Source organism: Syngnathus acus, chromosome 9, assembly GCF_901709675.1.
Source record: "Syngnathus acus chromosome 9, fSynAcu1.2, whole genome shotgun sequence".
Classification (NCBI taxonomy): Eukaryota; Metazoa; Chordata; class Actinopteri; order Syngnathiformes; family Syngnathidae; genus Syngnathus; species Syngnathus acus.
In genome coordinates, this window is record NC_051094.1 from 17,808,845 (window position 1) to 17,829,180 (window position 20,336).

The following is a 20,336-nucleotide window of genomic DNA, read 5'->3' on the forward strand; positions in this document are numbered from 1 at the left end:
CGGGATTGACCAACACCACCACCCACTCCACCAACATCACGACTCGGCCCACTGCTGCTTCCATGCATTTCACTGCCTACCAACTTCTAGTTAACCAGCTACTAGCTATTTCTACCATTTTACCTGGATTATTCCCAGCTGCTGTCACGTCTCATCTCCTGCATGAACTATCACTTCTGCTACTCCGGGCTTCCATTCCACTAACTTCTCGTCCATTTGTCTACACTGCTGCTGATCTTCATTATTGCAACAATAATCACCGTCTCCCTGCTGCTGCTGCCTCAGCTACCAGCAAGGCTGGGATCCTCCGCCGTCGCCGCTACATCCACCGTAGCTCCGGACTATCTTTTAACCGACATTTCCCTGATGGCTCACCCATCCCCTCTTTCTGGACTAACTCTCGCCCCCCCATCACCCCCACCTTCCGTACTGTCAACTTCAACAATCTCCGCTCCCCCACCCCCGTTCCTTCATCCATCTCCCTTGCACTGCTGAACTGTCGCTCCCTCTCCAACAAATCACTAGTTATTTTCGAACTACTATTGGACAATAATTTGGATCTGCTCCTTCTCTGTGAAACACTGCAACAGCCCCTGGACTATTTTACTCTCAACCAAGCCACTCCGTCTAACTACAGCTACATCGCCAAACCCCGCCTCTCTGGGCGAGGAGGTGGTATTGCTGTCCTCCATAAGCGGTCCCTATCCATCACTGAATTGGACCTCAACCTCCCATCTATTTCATCCTTTGAATATCTCGCTTTTTCCCTCCCCAACTCTACTACTGCTGTTCTTATCTACCGCCCCCCCAAGTCACATCCGTCTTTTCTTTCTGAACTTTCTGAACTTCTCACCATCGTATCCTCAGTCTCCTATCGCCTCCTACTAATCGGTGACTTCAACATCCACATCGACCAGCCAACTGCTCCACTGACGTCTGACTTCATCTCCCTTCTGGACTGCTTTCATCTCACCCAGCACATCAACTTCCCCACCCACACCAAAGGCCACACCCTGGATATAGTATGCTCCTCCTTTCCACTCACATCCAACCCCCGTCCTCTCACCTTTCCACTGTCAGATCATCTCTGCATCCTCTTCTCCGCCCCTCTACCCTCGCCTCATAAATCCACAAAACGCACCACCTCCTACCGCAACATCAAGACTGTAAACTCAATCACGCTTTGCCAGCTCTTATCCTCTGCTCTTCCCTCCGACCCCACTTCTTCCTCCCCTGATGACCTTGCCACCACGCTCAACAACATCCTTTCTGACTCCCTTGATTCCCTAGCCCCCTGGAAAACTTCCTCTGTTACATTCAATAACTCTGCCCCTTGGTACACACCGGAACTCCGCACCATGAAACAAACCGGCCGTCAACTCGAACGCCTCTACAAAAGAACCCGCCTCACCGTCCATGCCGAAACCTTTAAACAACACATCTCCTCTTATCGTGATGCTCTTCTTGCTGCCAAATCTGCTTACTTCTCATCTCTCATTAATAACACCAACCGAAACCCCCGCATACTGTTCTCCACCGTCAACAAATTGCTCCAGCCACCGGTCATCAAGCCACCCTCCTCACCCGCCCTCTGTAACTCCTTCCTTGCCAACTTTAACAACAAAATCGCCCAAATCAACAGTTCTCTGACCGACACCATCAATAACTCCTCCTCCCCCACCTCCCCTGTCCTCCTGCCCCCCCTTCCTGACCTCCCGCCCTTCCCCTCTCTCACTGCCTTCTCCCTTGTCGACTCCTCCACTATCCTAGACATCATTACCTCATCCAAGACAACCACCTGCTCTCTCGACCCTCTTCCAACGACCTTAACTAAGGCCTGCCTCCCTGTCCTCCTCCCCCACCTCACCACCCTTTTTAATCAGTCTCTATCCCTTGGCCACTTTCCCACTGTCTATAAACTTGCAGCCATCACCCCCATCCTCAAAAAGCCCACCTTGGACCCACTCAACCTCTCCAACTACCGTCCCATCTCCAACATTTCATTCCTTTCCAAAACCCTTGAACGCATTGTCTCCGCCCAACTCCACACCCATCTCCAGTCCAACAACCTCTATGAACCCTTCCAGTCCGGATTCCGCCCACTTCACAGCACTGAAACAGCTCTAGTTAAAGTCACCAACGATCTCCTCATTTCTGCAGACTCTGGTGCCCTCAACATCCTACTACTACTCGACCTTAGCGCAGCCTTTGACACTGTGAACCATTCCATCCTCCTCCAAAGGCTGCGCCAACTAGGTGTTGAGGGCACTGCACTCGACCGGCTCACCTCCTACCTCACCAACAGAAACCAGTTCATCTCTCTCTCCGGTCACACATCCATCCTCTCCCCAGTTACACAAGGGGTCCCCCAAGGCTCAGTTCTTGGCCCCCTCCTATTCATCTGTTACCTCTTTCCCCTTGGTACTGTCATCCGCAAACTCAATCTGGACTTCCACTGCTACGCTGATGACACCCAGATCTATATACGTACGACACCAACCCGTAACCCTTCCCTCACCCATTTTGAAACCTGCATCTCTACAATAAAAGCATGGCTGACCCACAACTTTCTCAAACTCAACAGTGACAAAACAGAGCTCCTCCTCATAGGCACTAAATCCTCCCTTAATAAAACTGGATCCATCACACTCACCATTGACTCCTCAAACATCACTCCCTCCCCTCTGGCACGCAACCTTGGCGTTATTTTTGACCCCACACTGTCCTTTCAACCTCATGTTAGCTCAGTTGTCAAGACCTCCTACTTCCACCTCCGACGCATCGCTAAAATCCGGCACTGCCTTTCTCTCCCTGCAGCTGAATCTCTCATCCATGCCTTCATCTCATCCCGGCTTGACTACTGCAACTCCCTTCTCACTGGAATCACTGCTCACTCACTCCATAGACTTCAACTAGTCCATGGCCCGCCTCCTTACCCACACCCGGTCCCGTGAACACATCACTCCTGTTCTCCACTCTCTTCACTGGCTCCCCATGAAGGAGCGTATCATCTTCAAGATACTCACCCTCACCTTCAAAGCCCTTCACCACCTGGCTCCCACTTACCTATCCGACCTCCTTGTCCCCTACTGCCCCAACCGTCCCCTCCGATCCTCCAATACTTCACGTCTGACAGTCCCAAAATCCAAACTCAAATCCTTCGGTGACAGAGCCTTCTCCTGCACATCACCCCGACTCTGGAACTCTCTCCCTCAGTCTGTCTGTGACTCACCCACACTCCCCATATTTAAGTCCCGTCTAAAAACCTACCTCTTCTCCCAAGCTCATGACCTCCCCTACCCATAACTGGTTTCCTCTTCTTAAGTTTATCCGATTGTTTCCTCCCCGTCCCCCTCCCCTCATGTATGTCTTTGCCTTGTTCCCTGTAAGCGTCTTTGGGTTTTTGAAAAGCGCTATACAAATTTAATGAATTATTATTATTATTATTATGTATGTGCAAGAATGGTTTACAGCAGGGGTCACCAACACGGTGCCCGCGGGCACCAGGTCGCCCGTGAGGACTGCATGAGTCGAACCTCGCAAGATGAGCCGAGAGGACCCGAGAAAACCTGACCTTCGCCTTCACACTAATAAAGTGAATGGTGTAGAATAACATAAGCCGCAGGTTGCAGACTCGTGCACTAGATAATTAACATGACTCAATACCCAAAGGTGGGGAAAAAAAGAAACAGATAACATGTCTTGAGGAGCTGTGAAATTCCATTTTCAAGCCAAATTATTGAGCAAATGTGCCCCAATACCCTGAAGCTGCAGCCTTGGTCAGACAGCTGCAGAGCTCACGTAGCAGAGTAAGCGTGAAGAGAAACAAAAATAATACTATGACCTCATCAATCCTCAAGTAAACTATAAAAGAAATGTATTGTCTGTCACATGAATTTCTAGTGGTAAAACAAATGGTACTCACTGGTGATTCCCTCTGACATGATGTCTGTCATCTTGCAGCAGGAGGAAATCGTCCTCATACTTAGCTTGTCCACCACAAGCACCTACAAACAAGAGACAGAACTCTTCATAATGGGGAATTTATGGTCTTAAATACTCTGGGAATCTAAAAAAACCATGCACTTACTTTCCATTTTCCTTTTTCTCTTGCCTTCTTGATGACAACGTTCATTATCTCTGTAACATGAGAGGTACACAACTATTTATTTATTTATTTATTTATTTATTTATTTATTTATTAACTTACGGGTAAAAGGGATCTTTGACGTCTATCACCGTCAATGGAATTGAATGTGAGAAATAATGTCAGACAATGTGACTTAAATTAGGATTTTTTTTGCACATTGGCACCATTCAATATTAATATAAAGGCAACTAGATGAATTCATTCCATTCGTTTATCTTCTGAACAGCTTATCCTCTCGTGGGTTGCGGGCATGTTGGAGCCTATATCGGCAATAATAATTGATCATTTGGAGTGGTCAATTGGCCTACCATGGAATATGGGAGGGAACCGGAGTACCCGTAGAAAACAGACACAGGCATGGGAAGAAAATGCAAACTCCACACGGAAAGGCTGGAGACGGAATTGAACCCTAAACATCTGAACTGTGTGGCGGACGTGCAAACCAGTTCGTGCCGCTTGCAACTAGATAAATGACAAAATATTTCTTAAAATTAAAAACTATGGTTTTAATATATATAATGTACCGTAAATTTCAGACTATAAACCGCGACCTTTTTCTCAAATTTTGATAGTTTGGTGCGGCTTATATGGGATTTTTTCCGTGATTTTTGTGATGACTTGATCACTCTTATACACTCGTAAAAAGGCTGTGGACCGCTGTTGAGCGGCACCGCTTTGCTGGGCGGAGGGTTATGTGACACGGTCACTGGGGAGAAAAGTGGTGTGTTGATCGCATGCCCATCCGCTAGGCAAATAGTGCCGTATAATTCACACAAAGAAGAGACAGAACGAGATCAAGACAGACATGACTGAAAGGAAGCTTTTATACACAAACCGTCATTATGTGGGACAAAAGAAATGCATATCATACCGCTTTTAAGTTAAAGGCAGTCGATTTGGCCCATTGTTGATGACATCGTGTTGCATCACCCTTTTCTTTCTTTATTTCCCAGTCACGTCTAACTGGAGCTATATGTGTAGCTCGCTAGTTTAATGTAACTTGCCGCTTTGTGCGTGAATAAAATTAGCACGAACAGACCCTCATCATGGAAAATGCTAGAAGAAATGCATAAAAGCGACAACGAAAGAGAGACTGAGATAGTGAGTGGCGAAGAATATCTGACGCTATTCCAATTGGACACTGAGGAGGAAGACTTCGATGGTTTCAGTGCACAGGAGGAAGATGAAGATGATGAAGCTCTTTTTTTTACTTTTACTGGTATGTTTTTTTAACCAGCCCTGTTAGTGCTGTGCTACCGTGTTGCTGCTGTGTTACCGCCGCGTCTCAGTGACTTTTACCGGTATGTTTTTTTTAATCCAGCCCTATTAGTGCTGTGTTACTTCCGTGTTGCTGCGGTATTACTGACGCGTCACAGGCAGTGTTTGGAAAGAAATGTTAAGGTATGTTATTAAAACTTTAAAAAGGCTTTCTGTGTACCCTCTTTCTTTGTAAATAACTCGTGCGCACATGCGGCTTATAGTCCGGTGTGGCTTTTATAAGAAAAAAACTAAAATATCCCCGAATTTTAGCTGGTGCGGCTTATCGTCCGGTGCAGCTTATAGTCCGAAAATTACGGTAACTGAGTAATAGCTATTTTGAATCATCGACTTGGATAACTCCAAATGTCGGCCTCTGAAAATTTATTGGTGATTTGCAAGGGTTTCCAGACAAAAAAGAAAAGGGTCAAGTACATAGACGGTTTTACAGAGTGGCGATGGGTGGCAGTTGACAACCCCACCAAAAGGTATTGCCACACCAATGAATCTATCAATAATAAATTTAGACTTAGAGACTTAGACTTAGACAGAACTTTATTGTCATTTTGTCAACACTAGGTGTGTACAAAACGAAATTTCGTTGCATACGGCTTTCAGCAATGTAGAGGTATTTCGGCTGGTTAAAAAAAGTGACATTCTATATAAAAATATGAGATAAGATAATTATAAAGTACAAAGTGCAGCAGTGATAAAGTATGTGAACAGTGCAGGAGACAAAAACAGTATTTACAAGTGTGCAGAGGAATGCTACGTTTGAATGTTCAGCAGTCTGACGACAGCAGGGAAAAAACTATTGCAGAACCTGGTGGACCTGCAGCGGATGCTGCGAAACCTCTTCCCAGAGGGCAGCAGGGAGAACAGACCATGGTGGGGGTGTGAGTATTATATTATAAATATCCCTTATATTTTCTTCATAGTGTGCGTAAATGTAATAATCAATCATCAGTTTAGAATATATTACCGTAATTTTCGGACTATAAGTCGCGTTTTCTTTCATAGTTTGGGTGGGGGGGCGACTTATAATAAGGAGCGACTTATGTTTTTTTCCAAACATCCATCCATCCATCCATTTTCTGAACCGCTTAGTCCCCACGGGGGTCGCGGGAGTGCTGGAGCCTATCCCAGCGGTCAACGGGCAGTAGGCGGGGGACACCCTGAACCGGTTGCCAGCCGATTGCAGGGCACACAGAGACAAACAACCATTTGCACTCGCACACACACCTAGGGACAATTTGGAGTCTTCAATCGGCCTACCAAGCATGTTTTTGGGATGTGGGAGGAAACCGGAGTGCCCGGAGAAAACCCACGCGGGCCCGGGGAGAACATGCAAACTCCACACAGGGAGGGCCGGAGGTGGAATCGAACCCGCACCCTCCTAACTGTGAGGCGGACGTGCTACCCAGTGCGCCACCGAGCCGCCCTTTTTCCAAACATTTTCCAAAAAAAAAAAAAAAATGAAACCGCAATAAACGAACCGCGATGTAGCAAGAGATTACTGTAATTTGAATTTCAAGTGACGTCAGCAGCGCGACGCGGCGCGGCGGTTGTTTACATAAAGGACAAAGATTGATCACGGGATGACGAAGATGACGAAGGGCCCCACGTACTACCGGCATCATTAGCGGCTTTATTTCTAAGTGACACGGCGGACGAAGAGTTTGAAGGATTTAAGGATTTGGAGTGACACAGAAGGTTTGAAAAACTATTATGGCTTTTACCCACACCCGGTCCTACTCTACGGAGCTCTCTTTCACCTCCGTGGATTGAAGTCGGGGGCCAGCGCTCGGCCGGGTGGCTGTCCAGGGACGGTGGATGGGGCTCGGACATGGCTTTTACGCACGCCCGTTCCTACTCTACGGAACTCTCTTTCACCTCCGTGGATGGAAGTCGAGGGCCGGCGCTCGGCCGGGTGGCTGTCCGGGGACGGTGGATGGGGCTCGGTCATGGCTTTTACGCACGCCCGGTCCTATTCTATGGATCTCTCTTCCAACTCCGTGGCTGGAAGTCCACGCCGCCACACGCCTGGAAGTTTGTTTTGTTAAATAAAGAGGCGTTTACCAAACCCACGTCTTTCCTTGTACTTTGTTAAGGCTACAATATAGTTATATAATAGATCTGTGGAATAACGACGAGGCTGACGTCAGGGCTCACGCGCGGCGTTGTTGACAAAGGACGAGGAATTTGATCGATGGATTTAATGATTTAGAGTGCACAGATGGTTTGATAATATTATTGCTCGTATAATAGTTATTTGATTTCTAATTTATATATCGTTATATGGGCCTGTGGAATATTTTGAAGTGCAAGCGCCGTCAGCATTGTTGACAAAGGACGATCGATGGATTTAATGAATTGGAGTGACAGATAGTTTTATAAACGTGTTATTTATGTAATTTTCTTTTTTAAATAACTCTGAATGTTACGTCAGGGCTGTTCTCAGCTCTTCGTTTGTGTTTATGTCACGTTAGCATACCTATCGTTTAGCCTGTTGTTGCTCGTTCATGACTGTTCTTGGTGTTGGATTTTGTCAAACAAAATGCGATTTATACTCCGGAGCACCTTATATATGTTTATTTTCACTTTTTTGGGCATTTTATGGCTGATGCGACTTGTACTCCGGAGCGACTTATAGTCCGAAAATTACGGTAATGCACTGCAACCACCCCTTCTTTAAAGAAGAAAATGGTTGCACCCTACAAACTGGCGTGCATCAATTAATGCAATGTGTACGTCTGAAGACTTTGAGATTTGGAAAAGACCCTTGAAAGACTATAATCTCAAACCTGCTCACATTTAAAGACAAGTTATGGAGTTTTTAGTCTCAGCTGAGTCTTCAGACTGAGATTTTATAAAATCTGTGAAATTTTCATGGTCACTAATCAGAAGACAACGACACTCTTTAGGCATTTTGTTTCTCGTGATGCATTTTACCCATAATGCTCATTAATTTATTCACACAGGGATTCTGAGGGATTGTCCTACGTTGTTGTCATATTTGTGAATAAAATAGTTGACATCAACCACACAAATCTGCGGGGCACCGAATCTGTTTGCTGTGCCTCCATCAAATCCACCATGATTATGTTACATCACCTACGCTGCACAACAGAATTCCTTGCAAGTCATCTAAAATGTAGTCTACTTTTTGTCACCAAATTGTGAGATGCGCTGGGGGGCGCACCAGCGCGTCTACTAACTTCTCAAACACACTGACTTAACCTGGCATGAAAATGGACATGCATCCATTTACAGTGGGGAGAACAAGTATTTGATACACTGCGGATTTTTCAGGTTGTCCCATTTGCAAAGCATGTAGAAGTCTGTAATTTCTATTAAAGGTACTCTTCAACTGTGAGTGATGGAATCTAAAACAAAAATCCAAAAAATCACATTGTATGATTTTTAAATATTTAATTTCCATTTTATTGCAGGAAATAAGTATTTGATACATCAGAGCCAATCCTCAGTTGCCCTGGCTGTGTTTTAGGTCGTTGTCATGCTGGAAGACCCAGCTGCGACCCTCGGTCTCCCTCGGTCTGGGGCGCCATGCAAAATCTCACCTCGTGGGGTATCAATGATCATGAGGAAGGTGAGGAATGAGCCCAGAACTACACGGCAGGACCTGGTCAATGACCTGAATAGAGCTGGGACCACTGTCTCAAAGAAAACCATCAGTAACAAACTACGCCGTCAAGGATTAAAATCCTACAGTGCACGCAAGGTGCCCTTGCTCAAGCCAACGCATGTCAAGGCCTGTCTGAAGTTTGCAAATGACCCTCTGGATGATCCAGAGGAGGAATAGGAGAAGGTCATGTATTCTGATGAGACAAAAATAGACCTTTTTGGTTTAAACTCCACTCATCGTGTTTGGAGGAAGAAGAATGATGAGTATAACCCAGGGGTGGGCAAACTTTTTGACTCGCGGGCCGAACTGGGTTCTAAATTTGGACCGGAGGGCCGAACCAGGAGCAGATGGACGTAGTGTTTGTGTGAAGTAATATAAGCGACCTGTAAAGGTCATTGCATAAAAGATTTTGGCCTTTAGTAGGTAGTAAAGCATGGATATTCCAAACAAGTTTTTTGAAAACAAATGCATTTATTAACAGCATTAAAAAAAAAAAAATCACTAAAAAACTGCTATCAGTGATTCTCATAAAATACGACACTATTATTATGAATAACAGTCTCCATCACTTCAGTGCCTGCAGGTCAGATTAATGAAAAATGTTTATCTTATGAGATCACATCAAACAGCAAACATTCTGACCAAATATATCATCTTGAAGAATCGGTGAAAGCATACATCCAAATAAAGTAATCAAAACGGCAACACGGTGAGGGGTATCTGAAAATCAGAGCAGTTTTAACTCACCTGGTAACAGAGGTGAGGAAACGGGAAACACTTCCTTAAAGTAAGCCTTAAGAACTTTACAGGTTAAGATTAGTCGCAAACAGGTGGTGCATCAATGTCCTTGAGCATCCTGCATTGTTTGAAAATGAGAATGGTCGCTAGTTTCAATCCCTGCTATGTGTACAAATCATATTCAAAATGCATTTTTTTACAACAAACTTGAGAGCCTCCCCTTCATTTTCAGTGGGAACAGTGTTGTTGGTCTCCCTTTTTTGCTAGTGCATCATAGTCTGGAGTAAAATTTGTTGTGGCAATTCTTAGGAGAGATCCGTTTACCTCGATCTGTGACGGGTTGATGTGGCTGAACGTCACGTCGCGTACGTCGAGCCAAATTGGCCACTCTTTTAACATTCGGCACTCACTTCTTTTCTTCGGGCCACTCATTTTAATGGAAGGATTCCAGGGGAAGGTTTGTGGGTGGCTTTAGCGTAAAACTGTATCTGAAAGCTCAGCGAGCGAATTACAAGAATGCTGTCGTAACAGCCCACGCTCTAAATTCGGGACTGATACAAATAGAGCGCGAGTGCGCCATGTCCGTACTACTGAGTACGTACGTACACGCACTTGTGAGTGTGCACCGAGCTTTCTGACACGGCTTCCGGTAGTAAATGCGTAGGCGAGCGGTTCCCCATCTACTGGGGAAACGCAGTCATTGCAGGCAAAATGACACAAAAAAAATTTTAATAATACAATTAATTCAGGGTTGGCGGGCCGGATTAAACGGTCCCGTGGGCCGGATGTGGCCCGCGGGCCGTAGTTTGCCCACCCCTGGTATAACCCCAAGAACACCATCCCAACTGTGAAGCATGGCGGTGGAAACATCATTCTTTGGGGATGCTTTTCTGCAAAGGGAACAGGACGACTGCACCGTATTCAGGGACAGATGGGTGGGGCCATGTATCGAGAGATCTTGGCCAACAACCTCCTTCCCTCAGTAAGAGCATTGAAGATGGGTCACGGCTGGGTCTTCCAGCATGACAATGACCCAAAACACAGCCAGGGCAACTAAGGAGTGGCTCCGTAGGAAACATCTCAAGGTCCTGGAGTGGTCTAGCCAGTCTCCAGACCTGAATCCAATAGAGAATCATTGGAGGGAGCTTAAAGTCCGTGTGGCCCAGCGACAGCCCCGAAACCTGAAGGCTCTGGAGGGGATCTGTATGGAGGAGTGGGCCAAAATCCCTGCTACAGTGTGTGCAAACCTGGTCAAGAACTACAGGAAACGTCTGATCTCTGTATTGCAAACAAAGGTTTCTGCACCAAATATTAAGTTCTGTTTTCCTGATGTATCAAATACTTATTTCCTGCAATAAAATGGAAATTAATTACTTAAAAATCGTACAATGTGATTTTCTGGATTTTTGTTTTAGATTCCATCACTCACAGTTGTAGAGTACCTATGATAGAAATTACAGACTTCTACATCAGGCATGTCCAAAGTCCGGCCCGCGGGCCAAATCCGGCCCCCGATCAGATTTCATATGGCCCGCAGCTTCGGTCTTATAATGTATTATTTATGGACCGCCTGCACTGTCAAACTGAATATAAAAAAAAATGAAACTTGAACCTGTAATTCCTCCTATTACCAAAGGGTGGCAGCACCACCCCTCGCCGCTCATTTCTGCCATGGCGACTGCAAAGAAAACGAGGACAGTTGACATTGAGGGCCGTCGCTTTCAAGAGAAATGGGAATTACAATACTTCTTCGCTGAAAATCAAGGCAATTGTGTTTGTCTAATTTCTAAAGAGACGGTTGCCTTGTTTAAGAATTTCAACCTAAAGAGACACTAGTAGACTAAACATGCTGACACATACGACAAGCTAACAGGGAGTAACCGCGCTGATAAAGTGAAGCAGCTCCAAGCTGAAATGGCATCACAACAGCGATTCTTCACGCGGGGCTGTGAGTCAAAATTAAAAATTAAATATTACTTAATATTAAATATTACGAAGTGGCCATGTTAATACTGTTGATGTTATAAACCTGTAGACATGACACAAACTATTACTTTCTGAAAGATATTGTAAATGACAAGAGCAAAACTCACTTGTTTTAAGTTTTAATAATAACAGACAAATTTGCATTACTTATAACTCCTGTTTAAAATGTTCATGAGGCAAAAATAATTTTAAACTCATGTAAATGTAAGGTATTTCAAACAGTTTGTTCAATGTTATCTGGCTCTGCAGATATGAATGAAAGGCAGAATGTGTTTTTAGAGTTGTTCACATCTGCCTGAATGGCTTATATTTGGTTATTTTGTCATTTGAAAAATAAAGACAATTGTGACAATGAAATTTGTTTTATAACAGTGTGTATTTGCATGAAATTTTTGTAGTTAAAAAATGTCTGAAAAAACTATTGGCCCCCGGGCCCCTTCACTTTATTAAATCTGGCCCTCCTTGCAAAAAGTTTGGACACCCCTGTTCTACATGCTTTGCAAGTGGGAAAACCTGAAAAATCAGCAGTGTATCAAATACTTGTTCTCCCCACTGTACATGCCAAACGCAATCGACAAACACGCTGACAGAACCTGGCATGAAAATAAACATGCATCTGTTTATACGCCAAACGCAATCGACTTTGTGTTACCAAATTATCAACTCCGTGCGCTGTAATGCCCCAAACACGCTAGACTAGACCCGCGCTGGCACAAAAAACAAGTTATACCCGTTTTTATGCCAAGTGCATGGATATCAGTCTACCAATAAAGGGCCCTCAGACTTCTTTAAGATGACATAGCATGTACGTATTTCCTTGTTGCCTCAACAATGCCCCTACATCCAGCTTCTTGTTGTGATCAACAACAGAAACAACCATATCCAGAAATGTGACTCCAATATTTGATGGATACAATCCAGTCAATCAGCGGGAACATATCTACAAACCCTCACCCATTTCAACTAACCTAACATGGGATGGATGGATGGATGGATGGATGGATGGATGGATGGATGGATGGATGGATGGATGGATGGATGGATGGATGGATGGATGGATGGGTACATACCAGGAAATCAGTGTGACTTCTGCGCCATCACAAATTTACACGACATACAGGCGTGTTCGGACCTCTGCAGTGGAGGCTCTGCCGAACCCCTGAGACCGACCCACCGAACCCCTAGGGTTCGATCGAATCCAGGTTAAGAACCACTGAACTAACTCTTGTAAAAGCGGCTTGCAACTTTGACAACTGTTGAGAAAACCCTAAAGTACTTGGTTAAACATGTATTTTTGCACTAGCTGTACCACAATGCCAACTGGGGGTACGAGAGTAGGAGTCTGTAGATAAAAGGCAGGATTGAGTCTGAACAGATTGCTGAGTGTTGATACATTGAGAGAGACAACCTCAAGCCTCGACGCAGTTTGGACAGCAATAGATTTGAACTTCAAACAAAAAGCAAATGAGCAAAAACAAAAACTATTAGAATACTGCTGATGGTTCACAATTTGTTTTACTTGGGTGGATGGACATACAGATAAGGAGTGTCCCAGTTTCCATCACTGGGGTTTAACAATCCAGTCTGTCCTCTATGGAGGGTAAACGCAATCCCCGCCTCTAATCTGCTTCAAATCCTCTTAGCCCATACAACACTCGCCATCACTATTTCAGAGCGGTTCTGTGTCATCTGACAACGTCACAGGAAAACAACAGGCCTCAGAAACAGACACAAACTAAACCTTTGAAAGAATTGCATTCATCCTATTTTTGTCTCAAATGTTAGAAGTGACTTTTGGGGAGGAGTAAGATTCTGGCATGACATGTTTTAATGACGACAATATCGGCAACAATGCTGGATTTGGTCTAACTTTTATTACATTGGAACTTTTTGTACTGAATTGAATTAAATTAAAACAAATTTGAAGTTTGCCTTTCACCTGTCAGCTCCCCGTGACCCTGGACAGTTAAAGTGATATAAAAGATTGATGAATATCAAATAAAATGGAGGTGCCCTGTATCAGTAATGAAGATTCTTTAAGATGTTAAATACGTTTTAAAACAACCTACATACAATGACCTTTTACCAGTAACAATTCCTCCCTCAACACTTGGCAATATCTGAAACGATCCTTTGGAGGCTGTTTATTTGGTGTTTTATTGGACTATAACAAAAATACAAAAAGAATACATAATTGTACTCATTTTATTACGGAAACAAAATTAATGTTTAAGATATTCTAGTAAAAAAACATGGTACGTAGTCTGTTTTGTAAAACATTTTGAGCCACTTTATGACAATAATGCAAGCATTTAAAAGATGTGCCGCACGAGACCCGTAAGGATAAGCGGTTCGGAAGGTGAATGAATGCATACATGAATGCATGAATATATTGTGAATTATATATATGAATATAAAAACGTAACCACGACGAATCAAAATGAAAAATACATCAATTTGAAATGTGAATATAATTTGAGGGAAGTTTTAGTTTTCACTCGTTTGATATTTAACTTATTTGTTGGTTGTACTGCTTGAAGGTGCTTCCTCGGTGTTGATCAAATAACAAAGAATTAACAAGAAAAACACTTCTTACTTTCTCCAACAACGGCTTTCAGTCCAAAAGGTGCCATAGCTGACCGGATGCGCGTCCACCTCTCTGCCGCACTGTGGATAACGGAAAAAAGCAAACCGAATTACAATCACAGACATATAACTCTACATCCCCCCGTCAAGCTCCGAGTCCTACGTCGACGTCGTAATCTAACTGGATGTGGCAACGTGAGCGATCGGTTGAGGATGCCTCGCTTATTTGCTGCTTAAATCAATTGTACCCAGTGGGTACTACCCACCGTTTTCCATTCAAAGCCAGATCTCATAGGATCAAGACTTTACAGTGACTGTTGGGCATTATAACATCATTTCGCAGATACACTTTGCTGACTTGGAAAATTTTACATTACATTGCATGTTTCATCATCTCGTTTCACTTTTCCCATAATAGTTTTATTTCAGGGGCGAAGATGGGCTATTGGAATAATGTAAACTTACAATATATAGATTATAAAAAACCTAAAATCCTTACCAATACAAATTAAGCGCACTTGTCAAAAGATGGGTAAACACACTGCACATACAGGATGCCTGTCAAGACCATGTGTATTTTCTTAGAGGCGTGGGTCCGTCCCGGCGCCCGTCCGGATCGGCCACCGAGCTGGGTGGTGATTGGAAAATGACTCGTGACACAGACATCTTTGTTAGAAAAAAATATTTTATTCCTGCTCATGCTGATGTCTCCTCGTTACCTCGCGTCTGCGCGCCTCTGTCTGCGCGCGAGTCTCCTCGTGTCTCTCTTTTCTGTTACTGCGACCGTCTCCTTTTGGGTCCGGCTTGAATACGCAAATTAACTAATCGCAAATGCCTCAGTGGGCTCTGTTCCCCTATAGGCGAATGGTCACAACAGCGCGCAATTACCTAGGTAATTAGAAGTCTTCAACTAGGAACCGATAACACCTTCAAGCAATCATAAACTAGATGGGTCCATTTGTCTTTCCTTGCAAGGCGCCAGGAGTTACTTATCAGACAGTAACTTAAAGTTTAAATTAAGTTGTAAGTTCACTAACTGTTTGTGACCTTCTCTGGGCCAGCCATCATCCACAGAGTGTTTTTTGAAGACCAGCGAAGCAACAAAGACCATTCACCACAAAAGAAAGAGAGAGAGAAAGAGAGAGTGAGAGAGTGAGAGAGCAAGAGAGAGCAAGAGAGAGAGAGAGAGAGAGAGAGAGAGAGAGAGAGAGAGAGAGAGAGAGAGAGAGAGAGAGAGAGAGAGAGAGAGAGAGAGAGAGAGAGAGAGAGAGAGAGAGAGAGAGAGAGAGAGAGAGATCGAGCAGGAGGCGGGGGCCACCCTGAACTGGTTGATGAGAAAGACAATAAATGTTTTTCACCCACTTGAGATTGTGCAGGACGTAGCTTTTACCTGCAATTCTCATGTCACCACTACAAAGCGGCACAGGGCTGCGTTTGTAACCACGCACTGCAGTATCCATCTGACATGATGCCTTGTTTCTTCTTCGTCTTGTTGGAAAATTCAAAGTGGGTGTCACGACTCATCCCCGGTTGCTTCATTATGTCTATATGTTACCATGGTTTTTGTTCGTGTCGCCCCTCCACTCCTGTGTTACCTCACAATCAATGTACGCACAGTCACCTGTCTCTGGTTACCTGTCTTGTATTTAAATCCTGGCTGTCCCTCACTCCCCTGTCGGATCGTTGATGTCTTCTTGTTTCTTGTCTCCGTCTCACGTCTTTCAGTTCCGTTTCTGTTAGCCAGTCTGTCGGTCAGTCCAGTTGTTGGTTTAGTTAGGTCGTTATGTTAGTTTGTCCGCTGTCTGTTTCCCTTCATTCTCCATTCCAATTCCCTTTTCCCTCAATAAACCCTGGTCCAAGCTGCATTTGGTCGCCCTGCTCCATTCCGATCCGTGACAGGGGGTGCCCAATCGTACCCTGCGGCATCAAACTAATACCAATTGACTATTCGTTTTTTTCTGTTTAAGGACGGTATTCATACTAACACAACAACGCCATACTCACGTTGAAATTGATCCAATTTGTTCTCATTGATTCTTTGGGTTCAAAAAAAGAGTTACAGCGCTGGGCTTTTCTTTGACAATGCCCCAATGCAAGATAAAGATGAAAAAGCAGTAAAGAAGTTCTTCAGAGTACTTACAGTGCCTTGCGAAAGTATTCGGCCCCCTTGAACTTTTCAACATTTCGCCACATTTCAGGCTTCAAACATAAAGATATAAAATTTAAATTTTTTGTCAAGAATCAACAACAAGTGGGACACAATCGTGAAGTGGAACGAAATTTATTGGATAATTTAAACTTTTTTAACAAATAAAGTATCAGACCACTGCAAATCTACCAAGACCCGGCCGTCCCTCCAAACTTTCATCTCAAACAAGGAGAAGACTGATCAGAGATGCAGCCAAGAGGCCTATGATCACTCTGGATGAACTGCAGATAACTACAGCTGAGGTGGGAGAGTCTGTCCATAGGACAACAATCAGTCGTGCACTGCACAAATCTGGCCTTTATGGAAGAGTGGCAAGAAGAAAGCCATTTCTCAAAGATATCCATAAAAAGTCTCGTTTAAAGTTTGCCACAAGCCACCTGGGAGACACACCAAACATGTGGAAGAAGGTGCTCTGGTCAGATGAAACCAAAATCGAACTTTTTGGCCACAATGCAAAACGATGTTTGGCGTAAAAGCAACACAGCTCATCACCCTGAACACACCATCCCCACTGTCAAACATGGTGGTGGCAGCATCATGGTTTGGGCCTGCTTTTCTTCAGCAGGGACAGGGAAGATGGCTAAAATTGATGGGAAGATGGATGGAGCCAAATACAGGACCATTCTGGAAGAAAACCTGTTGGAGTCTGCAAAAGACCTGAGACTGGGACGGAGATTTATCTTCCAACAGGACAATGATCCAAAACATAAAGCCAAATCTACAATGGAATGGTTCACAAATAGACGTATCCAGGTGTTAGAATGGCCAAGTCAAAGTCCAGACCTGAATCCAATCAAGAATCTGTGGAAAGAGCTGAAGACTGCTGTTCACAAACGCTCTCCATCCAACCTCACTGAGCTCGAGCTGTTTTGCAAGGAAGAATGGGCAAGAATTCCAGTCTCTCAATGTGCAAAACTGATAGAGATATACCCCAAGCGACTTGCAGCTGTAATTGCAGCAAAAGGTGGCGCTACAAAGTATTAGCGCAAGGGGGCCGAATAATATTGCACGCCCCACTTTTCAGTTTTTTATTTGTTAAAAAAGTTTAAATTATCCAATAAATTTTGTTCCACTTCACGATTGTGTCCCACTTGTTGATTCTTGACAAAAAATTAAATTTTTACATCTTTATGTTTGAAGCCTGAAATGTCGCGAAATGTTGAAAGGTTCAAGGGGGCCGAATACTTTCGCAAGGCACTGTATATTAAGTCGCGTTGCTTCGTCCACGAAGGTGGGGGCCAGTTTGTCTTCCATAGCGGTTCCTTGGCGGCCCTCGTGGTTGTAATTTCACTTTGTTTCTTCTCCCCGCTCCTTGGTTTCTTAGTTCTCCAGATGACTCCAGTCCCTGCAGATATGAGACTCACACTTTCCCCATTGGTTCTTCACAACATCAGCTCTTTCTAATCTTTTGTAACAGTTCTGGCAAACTATTATGTTTTGTTACTAATATTTTTGCTATTCTTATTCTTATTCTAATATGAGCATATTGATTTTCTAGCTAACAAGGACCTTTTAACCTAATTTCCACAGTCTGTATTCTTCATTTCAAGTAATCTTTTACATGGCATCCCCGAGTGTTCAGACCGAGACATCTCATTGAGATAAAACAATGCATTTTAAGAAGAAAATGGCCCTGTCAAAGAAGAGTTGCTTTTTAAATAAGGTTTTATGCGAAGGGAAACCAGTTCAACATACACTTCTTGTCAGAAACTGGGCAGAATGACCAAGTGAGTCAAATCTTTTTATTGACAAAAATGGAATTGGAAGACTGGTACATTGGCAGGTGCAGCAGAGAAGCAGTGCTGACAGAGAATGGCGACAGGTGCTTGGACGTGGATGGTTGCTTGCGGGAAAAGGACAGGTGGTCGGACGTTCGCGATGGCCTTCAGTAGGCGACAGAATTCCTTCCAGAACATGAATGCTCCATGGCAATTAAGGGAAAATGCTGTACTGAGATACATAGGAGACCTAAAAAATAAGGTACCGTTTTTTTCCGTGTATAATGCGCAAAATTTAACTAATTTATTGTCCTAAAATCTGGGGTGCGCATTATACATGGGTACAAATTTTTTTTAATTTTTTTTTTTTTTTTCTTTTTTTTTTTTTAAGAAAATCATGGTACAACAAAACCAACAACAGGACTGACCGACGATAGTGTGTTTGTACTGTGCTCTGGTCATTTCGTCAAAGAAGGGATAATAGTCCTCTTCTCTTCTTGACTGACAATGAATGTGATAGTTTAATACAATCAGCAAATAACAAAATGCGTATTACAGGTAATATTTTATTTCACAACACTTTGCCTTGTTCCTTTCGTCTCTGCTGTTCACTTCAAACACGCTCCATACGAACGCAATGCTCTCGTATCAGACGCTTGCTCGATCACCTGCTCGTTTGCTGTCACAATGTACCCTACACAAATCCGAAACATTTGTTGCGGCTCCGAGTCACGACGAGGGGCAAGTTTTGGTTTCCAAGGGTGTTTTTATTCCTCTTCAACGTCTCTCCCATACAGAGCCGCCTTTTTCACATGTCCGCACGTCACTTTCCTCTCTTTTCATCTGATCGCGGTGGTGCCTTTACGGGCAGTCGGAGAAATCAACGCCAACAAAAAAAAATACATCCAGCCTAGTTAAGACCATACCAAAGACTATTAAAATGGGACCCATTGCCTCCCTGCGTGTGTGACGATCATTGGGACTTAAAAAAAAAAAAAAAAAAAAAAATTGGGCGCGTATTATACATGGGTACAGGCTTTTTTCCAGCATCAACATGCCATTTTTAGGGTGCGTATTATACATGGGGGCGCATCATACATGGAAAAAAACGGTATTCCATCGATCCATCTTCTGAACTGCTCATCTGTAATGTTTGTCTGAATTAATGTTCAGATTAATTTCTTTTCTGCCAAATAACATAATTAGCACCAGCCTAAAAACTCTTATCAGTTTGCAGCAAATAATTACAGTAAATATTTATATGAAAAAAAACACCTATAGGACCTGAATATAAAACAATAAATTGAAAACCAGTTACGACAGCTGTTACTGGGCCACTTTTATGTCTCCACACACCAGTTAGGAAACATCAACTTGAAGTATTACAAAGATAATACACCCGCAGTATATGAAATTATGTTGAGTACAAAAATAAAATGAAATGATGACACACTAGAGCAGGGGTCACCAACTCCGGTCCTCAAGGGCGCCAATCCAGCCTGTTTTAGATGTATCCCCCCTGCAACACACCTGATTCAAATAATCAGGATCGCTATCAGCCTTAATAGAGCTTGCTGATGAGCTGATCATTTGAATCAGGTGTGTTGTTGCAGGGCTGCACCTAAAACAGGCTGGATTGGCGCCCTTGAGGACCGGAGTTGGTGACCCCTGCACTAGAGTAATACACTATACAAAGTACGCTGCCAATTCAGCCATTTTGTCTTTTGGCTTTTTTGGGGCGCCACGACGTCCCCTGCCTCGCCCTCGTCCTCGTCTTGTACCTCCACCCCGGTGCATGGGGTGCCTCATGGTTGCGTGTTTAAGCTCCACAAGATCCTGGAAGAGTGAATCGCAGAAAACACAGCCGGTGTGTTGGGTATCACCGGCAGACAGTGGGCTGCGAGCTTTATTGAAGTCTACTGTGACCAGGGAGGCATCACAGGTATTGCAATTCTCTTGAGCAACCTGCGGAAATAAGAAATGCAGGCTTTATTAAGTGTTATGGAATAGCTCACTCACCAATGGGTATATTCTCCCATTTGCGCC

The 20,336-nt window shown here is 43.9% G+C and overlaps 2 protein-coding genes across 4 annotated transcripts in view; both read right to left on the reverse strand.

Moving 5' to 3' along the window:
• stxbp1b (syntaxin binding protein 1b) overlaps positions 1 to 14,581 on the reverse strand; it is a 109,031-nt gene extending 94,450 nt beyond the window's left edge. Inside the window, exons 1-3 of one of the 2 annotated variants that reach the window (XR_005098834.1) lie at positions 14,374 to 14,581; positions 4,091 to 4,140; positions 3,926 to 4,007 (exon numbers count right to left, since the gene is read on the reverse strand). Coding sequence is in view for 1 of the 2 variants with exons in the window: in XM_037259474.1 (XP_037115369.1) it covers positions 3,926 to 4,007; positions 4,091 to 4,140; positions 14,374 to 14,410 (169 nt within the window). In the remaining variant the exon portion in view is untranslated. The remainder of the gene's footprint in view (positions 1 to 3,925; positions 4,008 to 4,090; positions 4,141 to 14,373) is intronic. The other variant, XM_037259474.1, reaches the window with a different exon arrangement.
• Positions 14,582 to 19,608: 5,027 nt separating this feature from the next.
• top3b (DNA topoisomerase III beta) overlaps positions 19,609 to 20,336 on the reverse strand; it is an 82,239-nt gene continuing 81,511 nt past the window's right edge. The window contains exons 18-19 of one of the 2 annotated variants that reach the window (XM_037259464.1): positions 19,973 to 20,255; positions 19,609 to 19,747 (exon numbers count right to left, since the gene is read on the reverse strand). In XM_037259464.1, the coding sequence (XP_037115359.1) occupies positions 19,977 to 20,255 (279 nt within the window). In that variant the 3' untranslated portion in view covers positions 19,609 to 19,747; positions 19,973 to 19,976. Of the gene's footprint in view, positions 19,749 to 19,969; positions 20,256 to 20,336 lie in introns of both variants that reach the window. The other variant, XM_037259463.1, reaches the window with a different exon arrangement.